Source organism: Ricinus communis, chromosome 7 (assembly GCF_019578655.1).
Source record: "Ricinus communis isolate WT05 ecotype wild-type chromosome 7, ASM1957865v1, whole genome shotgun sequence".
In the NCBI taxonomy this organism is placed as follows: Eukaryota; Viridiplantae; Streptophyta; class Magnoliopsida; order Malpighiales; family Euphorbiaceae; genus Ricinus; species Ricinus communis.
The window spans coordinates 19962214-19972758 of record NC_063262.1 but is presented as its reverse complement, the minus strand read 5'-3'; the positions used below and the strand labels follow the sequence as shown (position 1 = coordinate 19972758).

The 10545-nt window shown below is 29.6% G+C and overlaps 1 protein-coding gene across 1 annotated transcript; it reads right to left on the bottom strand.

Moving 5' to 3' along the window:
• Positions 1-672: 672 nt before the first annotated feature.
• On the bottom strand, positions 673-4481 carry LOC8264281 (peptidyl-prolyl cis-trans isomerase FKBP16-3, chloroplastic). The gene is made up of 7 exons (XM_048377025.1): positions 4348-4481; positions 3987-4237; positions 3476-3559; positions 2638-2687; positions 2143-2191; positions 1601-1675; positions 673-956 (listed from the first exon to the last, which is right to left on the bottom strand). The coding sequence occupies exons 1-7, from the start codon at positions 4382-4384 to the stop codon at positions 837-839; spliced, it is 666 nt and encodes a 221-aa protein (XP_048232982.1). The 5' UTR covers positions 4385-4481; the 3' UTR covers positions 673-836.
• Positions 4482-10545: the final 6064 nt, after the last annotated feature.

Below are 10545 nucleotides of genomic sequence, written 5' to 3'. Positions count from 1 at the left end.
ACTATCCCATGTCATGAAAAGTTCAGTAGCCAAAATATGCAATGGTCATCATGAATCCATAAGCATTGCACAAGAAATACAAAGCATTGTTAAGACGTTTTCTAGTAGTTTTTAAGAGTCTTCAAAATGGTTGAAGCTCCATAGCATGTAGACAGACCTCAAGACCACTAGATTTGAATCACTAAAGCATTTGGGAGATAATATCTCCCTGCAAGCATTTTTGTTTTTCAAACAAATTTGATTTTTTTTTTTTTTTTTCCCTTGCAGTGTATGTTTGTTCTTGAACAAAATATTTGAACTAGAATTGGCCAATTTGGACCAGGGATAACCAACATGACTTATCAAGTAGATATTTTTACCAGTAATAAATCCAGAACTATTCTGTAAAAGCAAAGGGAAATTAATAGATAGGATTGATGTATGCACTCCCCTGTCATGCATTTGGGACTCATAAGCTCTGTGAGTTAGGACACTACCTATCTCATGTAGTAATCTCAGAAACTAATATATGAGCAGGAAAATTACAGCACATGGAAACTTCAATACTTACAGGACTGATATTCACTTCTGCAGTATTAAAGCCTGATAAAGTTACTAAAACAGACTGAGATAATAAACGTTTACATAATTTGAAAAAAAAAAAAGGGGCTTCTGATGGTAAAAGAAAAGAGATGTCAAACTTCTTGGTAAAAAGCCATAGAAGTTTAAACTTGTATAAGAAAAGAACACTTCTCAATTTATACAGGAATAACAAAATTGAATTATGAAGGCATACAATGAAGTAACTTACATTGGTGAAATTAATGACAAATTTTGGATGAAGATTTACAACATTACTACTCTTCGTCCACTTCCAGACCGGGTATGTATTCCAAACTGACATCAAATATTACAGGACTATTTGGCGCCACCCTTGGCCTCCCTGGAGCTGAAGTGAGACCTTTTGGGAATGCCAACTAATGACAAGAATGAGATAGAAATCAAGTTATTACAAAGTTATGATAATTTATTCATAATAGAAATTCTAATATGGTTGTCATCAAAGAGATTGGAAAATAAAGAAATGCACTTGACATCTTAGGAACTAACAAGCTAATTGAAATAATTTTATTGTCTAGTGAACAAGTTTCCTAGAAGGTAAAGTGAAGAAATATGTCAGTGAAAAATATTTCCTGCCAAATTATCTCTTAATAAGCATCTGAATGAGTTCATGAATGATCCAGGAGATTAAGGCAAGCTCATAAACACCACAAAATAAAAATTTAATTTTGCATCCCCCTAAAGCATAAACCTTGAAGAAATTTGTTATGGGTAGAAATGTGGGTGAGGGGAAAATCCCCAATGAAGACAGCATAACTGGAGCCATTATTAAATATCCAGATGGCAGTCCTTGATGTATGTGGAATCTATGCCTTTAAAGTATTGGAATCTTTCCAACTCCTTAAACCAGAAACACAGGCACTATAAAGAACATAATTTCACCATCTTGCAAGTCCCACTATTATCTAATTCAGGGCCAAATAAACCCGAGATCCAGCCAGCTCAATTAGTAATATATGTTCATCATTTTAATAGAAAGTTGAGAACAATATTAAATTACCGATCCTGGAATATAGAGTCGCCGCTTCCCCCCAGCTTTCATACTCAGAATCCCTTCATCAAGTCCCTTGATCACCTATTCTAGTCATTCAAATTGAAAATGAGAAATAAGGCTGAAAGAATCACAAGCGACAGAAACATTCTTAAGTGAAATAGTGAGCAAGTTTGCTTCTTTTATTACTAAAAATTTAAGGACCGCATCATCCAGGAAAAAGAAAAATAGAAAAAGGAAAAAGAAGGCATCAGTAGTCCATTTTAAGATGTGTTCCAGTCATCATTGTTAACATTGTGATATTTTTCACTGATATGAAATAAAGAAATGCTAGGATTATTAGCAACATATGAATATAATACTTGTTTTGATGACTCAAGAGGCTTTATGCCATATCTAAAAGATTGAGATGCAAATGCAGCTAAACAACACAACTCACATACATACATGAATATCTACTAAGCTTAATTATCTCGTTAATGATTTAGTTGGCAGTGGGGAATTGAAGAAATTTGAACCCATATTCATCAGGAACCCCATATGGAGCTTACCTGACCAGAGCCAACACGGAAAATGTAGAACTGCCCTTTCTCCAGTGAACTGCAAAAGAAGCAAATGAAAATAAAAATATATCATAAACATATTTACTGTAAATTTTTCATTGTTTTTGTGGTACCATAGCAAGCCATGCAAAGAAGTGCAAGAACAATTAGTGATTTTATATGCCAAATAATCACCAATAATCCATATTTCTACAAATGCAGAAATAGCCTGCAGCATAAAAGATTAACCACGGTTTCTGCCCCCTCTAAGACCAAGTTACTCCACCATCCAACTATTTAACATCACAAACCTCAAATTCATATGGACAAAATACAGAGTCACAAACTCAAGGTTTTATATAGATATTCACATGAAGGCCTCCTTATTCTTATAGCCATATTTTCTAGACCATGTAAAATTTCAAATTTAGCAGCATATGAAGTATCCAGAAACAGCCATAAGAAATGTCTTGTATATTATACATTTTCATTCATGAAACTCACCTATCAAATATTTGTCCAGATGGAACCATAGCAACATAATTAGCAGCCACCTGGGATTACGAACAGTACTTGCATGAGATACAGTCAGGCATCACATACTGACATAAGGCAATCAAAAATGAGAAAGAGTAAAATAAATATTCAAGTATTGGCAGGACAAAATGTTGGGCCAACTAGTCATGCCTAAATTAATCAAGGTGCTATCATGAATCATTGTTTGGTCTACCTAAGTTAAGAAACATCTCAGAAAACATAATTCAATCAACTTTTGTTCGTCTTTTGACAAAACAAGCCACGTGTATAAATGGTGAAATTATGTATAAAGTCCATTGATTTTCTGGACTGTGCTCCTAACCCAAAAGAAATTGTGCTACTCTCTGCAGACAAGCCAAATTCTGGTCGAACTAGGAAGTTTGAAAGTGATAAGGCAGTGAACCATTTCATTTTTGGCATCACTGAAAATAAAGGGTTTTTGGGGAAGGGACTAGTTGTCGAACTCCCCACATACAGTTAGCTGTAGGTGTAATGAAATATATCTCCAATTCATGGAGGCAATAATAAAATTTTTGGAGCGTGAAATACATCATAACTCATAAGCTTGACAGCAGATTGTAAAAAATACTTGTTAATAAGTCTATATGAATTAATAGAGTTTAAAGAAAATGTGGAAATCTTCCAAAGCTTATGTAGGCCAAGATAGCTATAGCTAAATAACTTACCTATTAATTTTGATTTGCTACAAGTCAGCTCAGCTCCTAAAGGGTTACCCTGAGTTGATACATTATCATATATGTGTATTTGTAATTTTATTTCATAAAAGCCAGGGAAATTTACGCACCTGGAAACCAATAGGAGGACTAGGGCCTTTACCAACTTTAATATCCTTGTACTGCAATCCAGACTCCGTAGTTACCATAGGTACCTTCATTGAAGAGAATTACTTCCATTCTTAGAAATAAACATCATCTATTGTAAGCCTTTAGCTAATATAAACCAGAACTAATGATCCACTATATACATGATCACAGGTAAATATTTTACCACAATGATATAGTGCTCTAGCAATAATATTATAACAACTCTATAGAACCTCAAATAAGCCTCAATTTGAAATAGAAAAAATGCAGATTGGTCACTGAGCAACAATGGATGATTACCCATGTCTAGAATATTAACAAATTTGAAGGTAATGTTACTATTGATCCAAGTTATTGCATTGAAAAGTAGGCAAAGCACATCTACTAATATTTATATGCCAGAAATAAAAACAAAAACAAAAACAAAGCAGAAATGTATTGGAAAAAAAAAATGAAACAGATGGTCAGGGAGGCTATGCAATCTCACCATACATTTTCAAGCTCCTTCTCACAAGCATCATCACATAATCTTGGTTTTTCTTCAGGAGGCAACCCTGCTCCCTTGGCCACTTCAGATGATGAGTCTACTAGCATAATGCTGCTTGAAACTCCAAAAACAAGACCGATTATATCTCTACGCTTAATTGAACAAAAATTGAGCTCCGAGTTGGAGCATTGCACAGTGAAACCTCGAACTTTATTGCCACGGCGAGTGGTAGATAGATTCTTCACGGATGCAGAGGCTAGCACAGATGTTCTATATTAATATCAACCATTTATTGGATATTGGAATTAAGACATAAATATGTATGCATGAAAAATCATATTTGATTGATTCAGTAAAGATTATTACCCATTGGAACCATTAAAGATGAAACCGAAGCCGCCATTTTTGTTTCTCGCTCCTTGCGCCTCTTTTTCTTTCTTCACTTGCTGTTTCTGATAGAGAAATGAGTGAGTTTGTAATGTTTAGAAGTGGATAACGAAATCTTGTTAGTTAATGCTCAGCAATAAGGTTGAATTCGGCCATTTTTGGGCTTTTTTCACTTTTGCAATCAGTTTAATCCTTAAACTTTTCTAATAGGTACGATTTAGCCCATTTTCTGAAAATGTCAAGTTATAAAGCTTAATATGGCCACCCAACTTCTAATATCGGCTCACTTTGGCCACTCTATTTTTTGCACAATCTCAATTTAACCCTTTTAGAAAATAATCTAATTATAATGTTATTTTATTAAATATATATATTAATTATTTTTGTATGTTTTAAATTCTTAATTAGTTGCTTAAATAAATAAAGAAGTTGGTGGTAATGTAGCTTTAGTGTTGATGTTGATAATGATTCTAGTTTGTTAGGTTATGTTGAACAATGGAATGATGAATTATCGAGTAATGTATTTGTAACTGATAATAGTAATTATGTGTATATTATTTTTAAAATAATGATAATATTAGAATATAAATTCTTATCTATACTTTTAAATTGTACAAGCCTTTTTAAATAAATTAATAAATTAACATAACTCATATTTGTTACGGTTGTTGATACAATGCATAGAATTACTCTGAACCGGATTTTTTTAGGAATATTAACTTTAAAAAATATCCTAAAAAATGCTAAAAATATCATTTTTCATAGTAAATTTTTTTTCATAAATGCTATAAATTAAAAATTTTATCTCAAAAATATGATAATATATGTTAGGTACACTTTTTTTTTTTATAAAATAGTATGTGTTATTAGTAATTTGGTATATGTTCTCAAAAATTTTATAGTATTAAGTTGTTTGGTATATATTTAGTATATGTTTAGTATCTGGTTGATAATATTTGGTATACATAACTGGTATTCGAAGCTTATATTTGAAACTATTCTTTTAGTACCATTTCACATATTTTAGTATGTATTTCATATATATTAAGTATACATTTATACATTTAATACCATTCTACTTTAATTTAGGGATAATTTATGTATATGTCTAGTATCTTTTAATCAAAATCTAAATTTGTTTGGCATATTTTAATTTTAATATTTCATTTTTTTCTAGTAGTAATATATATAATACTAGTATTTATTCAATATAATGAAATAAATTCAACTAATTTTAATATATGCTTTGTATATATAATATACTTACTATATTTATATTTTTAGAAAAATACGAACAAAAGTTATATAATAGTATACAGTTTATAGATCTGTATATATTATTTCGTATATATTTGATGTATAATTAGTATATAACTGGTATGTGATTTATTTTACATATATGCCAATTAATTATTTAAAAATAATTTTTTTAAATAAAATAAAAGTATATATTAAATATATATTTATAAATACATAGTATTGAGCATTTTGGTTTCTAGTCCATATATATTTCACATATTTTAATATCCAATTAGCATATACTTAGTATATTTAAGGTATCTAGTTTCATATATTTAGTATATTTCCTTTTGATATATTTATTTTTATGTGTTATTCTATTTTCATAAACTTAATTTATTGTATCAGTTTTATATCATTTTAATGTTTATTATAATATAATTTATATAATAAATGTTATTAGATTGTATTAAAAGAAACAGATAAAATTATATTTTTAACTAGTATTTAAAATATTTAATATATTTTTAATTTTTCTAGTTCTTTAATTTAAAATATATACATCTACTTATTTGCATAATTATTTTAATATAATGGCTTTATAATTTTTATATCTTTAAATTACACCAATAAATTTAATTAATTTTTTGAAGCACATAAACTTTTATAATGTAAATCTTGAAATGAAAATAAATATATTGTTGAAATTAATTGAAAACATACTCAAAAATCAAGAATTAAAATAAAACCTTTCACAATTCAAGAGTTACAATGAATCTTACATATAAACCAACAATTGTTCTAAGAATATTTAAGAAAGAAATTACAAGGATTAGATAATTCTAATGTAGTCTTATTAAAATCTAAAATAGTAAAGTACATGTATATATAGAATAAATGTAAACTATTTACATCTTTTATGTTTTCTCATATTATTTAGTCAATTCGTCAAACACTTTATTTGCATATTCAATAACGAATTAAAAACAAGAAAAACAGACAATATCTTTCAATATATTGAAACTAAAACATTCCATTAATCTTAAAATATGGCATTATATGATATTATATTTTTGGACTTGTCAAGATCTTTTTTGTCTATTTTTAATTTTTTAATAATTATTATAATTACTAAAAGTTACTTCACTTTACTATGACTAATATGCTGGTAGAATGAGAAATAAGCAACAATACAGTTCACAAGAGATGAAGCAATTCTAACATATACTGGGGTTAATATACGACAATTGGCAACCTTCGCCTGCAAGCATGGAAGATATTATCTGAGGATGGTAGGGGATGTAGAAAGAAGTTTTACACGCAGTGCCACAGAACTCTAAGAGGCAGGGATTAAGTTCAAGAAGGTTGATTGATGTAGTTTGTTTGATATAAAATTTGAAAATGGCATATTGAAGATCCTTAAACTGAAAATTGGAGATCAAACAGAGTCCATTTTCAAAAAAAATTCATTGCCTATGAACAACTAATTTCCTAGAAAATTTCAATATTCATCACTGAATACATTGCATTCTTGGATTCCCTCATCAACTCTGCTAAAGATGTGGAACTACTTTGTCGCCATGGAGTCAATGAGAATTGGTCACATGATAATGAAAGGGTTGCTACTCTATTCAACAAGCTTGAAGAGAATATGTTCTACCATAACAATCCATTTTATGTTGAAACAATAAACACCATAAACAAGCATTGCAGCAAGCGATAGAATGTGTGGATGGCCAAGTTAAGGTGCAATTATTTCAACAATCCATGGACCCTCATTTTAATTTTTTCTGCTATCTTGCTACTATTGCTTACAAGGGCACAAACCCTATTCTTAATTTTTTTTATAAATAAATAAGTAGCCAAATGTATGCATGCTTCATGTTGTCAAACAACCTGCAAGATTGTTAATGTTGGTCTAGTAGTGTTTTTCATGCTTTATTTAATTGTGCAGAAGCTGAGTTTTTCATTTTTTTTGTATTGTCACATACTCTAGATGTATTACATTAGACTATTTGATGATTTATGTGTATAAATTAAGTCTTGTGTCTATTTGATATAGTATCTTATTTACTGGAAAGCTTGAACTCTCTTCTTACAATTTTATGAAGTAATGCAACAAGCAAAGTAGCATGCTATGAAAATTAATGTGAGAATAGCTTGATTGTTTTAACTATCTACAGGTACTCATATTAGTTTTGGCTGCAATTATGCTCTTAATGCTTACTTGGGCATAAACTGTATACTAAATTCTTTCTTTCTATAAATAAATTAGTTGCACTTCCTTGTTCATGATGCACTGTCCAAGATTTTTAAGGCTAGTCCGATTACTTTTTGCTATGGCCGAAATTACTGCTTCATGCTTTTATTAAGTTGTGCATATAGGTGCTAGTGAGTGATTTTTTAAGGCTCAATTTGTTTACATAGTGTGAGAGAAAAGAAATGTAATGGCTGTATAAATAGAAAATTACTTCCTAAATTATAGTACTCATCTTCCATAACATATTATTCCGTTTTTTAGAGAAGAAATTCAGCTAACTCTAGACCTTACTAGGAGAATACTTGAGACTCGGCCAACTTAACCACTAAGCCAACACCATACAAGAAATTCTTAAATACACTTAATCTACTACGTCATTCCTAGATAAAATTAATTATATAGTGATATGTGGAGTTATATATTGGTTGTTGTATTTGTATTGATTCTAAAGATAAAACCATGTTTTACTAATTAGTTTTATTTACGGATGACATGATAGACGGAATCTACTTAATAATTTTTCACACCACATCAATATAAGTTTCCTTTTCTCATCTAACTATTTAGGACAAGTATCATGACTATGGTAAACTATTTAGCCAAGTCAACGGACACCTAATATTATATATGAAGGTTAAAAAGCTATTCAAGTTCCTCACAGTTGAAGGAATGAACTCTACCAATATCCTTTAGAAGCTCATTAGTTTCCTAGTCACAATCAAGATTCCTTAAACTATGTGCATGATGAATATATTTCTGATATAATTGAGGTTACAAAGTATCATTATTAACTACCAATTACATGATTTAGTTATAAGAATCATTAAATTTTTAAATCAAACGATCAAACATTAATAACGAGCTATCTAAGATTAAATACCATTTTCATTGAGAAGAAATAGCATAACCATCGGTTTAATTTCCTTATAATCTCTTATCTTGCCTTCACTTGAGGTTTCCCATTAGTTATAATAGTGAGATGTATCAAATAAGAAAAAGAACGAATCCCATCACTAAGCCACAAAAAGCACAAGTAAAGCCAGAATATCTTTCAAGCCATAAAGATATTTGTCCCCATCCTCCATTCTTAATATCCAGAGTCAGAAAATTACTAACATTATATCAACCACACAACCAAAGTAATAACTGAAGTCTAGTTGCAACTAAGTATCAGACACTTGTTTTAAGATTCTTATTTTACTATTGTCCTTAAATCCTCATTCCCCAAGAAAAGAAAAAGAAAAGAAAATGATATCATCAAGAAGAACAAACAATAACAACACACATCTAGACATCAAGAACAATAACACCTGAGGCCAATAGCAGAAGAAGAATCTTAAAAGATTTAGCAACTAACATAATGACTAATGACAATTAGCAATAAATCACAAAGGGTAAACCATATTACAAGTGAAAAAGAAGTAAATGGCAAAAAAATTGTTATATTATGAACTGAATCCATGATTCGTTGTGTATCAAACTTACTTTAGGCTGTTTTCATTTTTTATCCTATCATATTATTAATAATAATTTATTGCTATGATTTTTAATTTATTTAATATTTTGGATGTACTTCATACTTTTTTATTATAATACTGAAATTGATTTTTAATAATATACTAGTATTTTTATTATATTAAAATTAGATTTTATACGATTCAATTTTTTATAAAAATATATAACTAAATCAAATTTTAATTTATATTCATATTAAATTATATTATATCTCATTTCTAAAAATTTAAATTTAAATTACTATTAAAAGAACACATGTAGTGGTGCAATGAAAGTTCTAAGTATTTCACATCCTATGGAAATTAAGATTACAAGTTGTAATTGATAATTTAAGTTGAAAAGGGAAATAACTTTTCTTTTATAAACGTGAAGAACATAAAGAGAAATACTACAACCTTTGAAGAGCAGAATTCAATTCTTGATTTTTGATGATGTTTCTATTAGAGAATCAAATAGATATTTCAATTGTAAATCTTCTAGATTATCTCATACAACCAATCTTAAGCAAAGCTATTCAATCTTTAAAAATGAAGAACTCCTTTTCCTTTTTCAAGTTTCCTACTATGATAATCTTGTTTTCATAGTAAGTATGTTGATCATGATAATAATAGTATAAAACTCTCTTATATAGTATTAATAATCCTTAACAGTTGTACAAACATATATCATTACAAAACTCTTTTATAACAATATATGTCATGCAATAATAACACATGTCATCATACAACTCTTTTATGATGGCATGTGTCAAGCAATATTAACACATGTCATCATAATACTCTTTTGTGATGACATGTGTCACGCTCAATTAAACATGTCATCATAAAAAATTTTATGATGACACATGTTAAGCTATATTGTCTGTACGTGTTAAGATCTTCGACCCCCTCAGTCACTACGAACGCCCTCGATCAGTACAATAGGGTGTGTCTATTTATCTATCTCTTGACTTGAAATGGGAGAAGCTTTGAAAAAAGATATTAGAGTGTCTAAAATGGGGCCAGGAGTGTCTGGTCTCTTAACGCCTTCTTTTTTCTTCTCGTTGAAGCTATTTCAAAAAGACTTACCGCGGTAAGGAAGAAGGGGAGAAACAAGCACAGTTGGAGAGTGCAGTACAATGAAGAATTGTATGTTGCGTTCGGAAAGGATGAATCGCTCCTGAA

Coding starts and splice junctions, on each gene's coding strand:
- LOC8264281 (XM_048377025.1), bottom strand. CDS start 4,384: ATGGCGGCTTCGGTTTCATCTTTAATGGTTCCAATGG. Junction 3,560..3,986: donor GTGAGAAGGAGCTTGAAAAT/GTATGGTGAGAT, acceptor TCTTCAATGAAG/GTACCTATGGTAACTACGGA. Junction 2,192..2,637: donor TCTGGACAAATATTTGATAG/GTGAGTTTCATG, acceptor CTTCTTTTGCAG/TTCACTGGAGAAAGGGCAGT.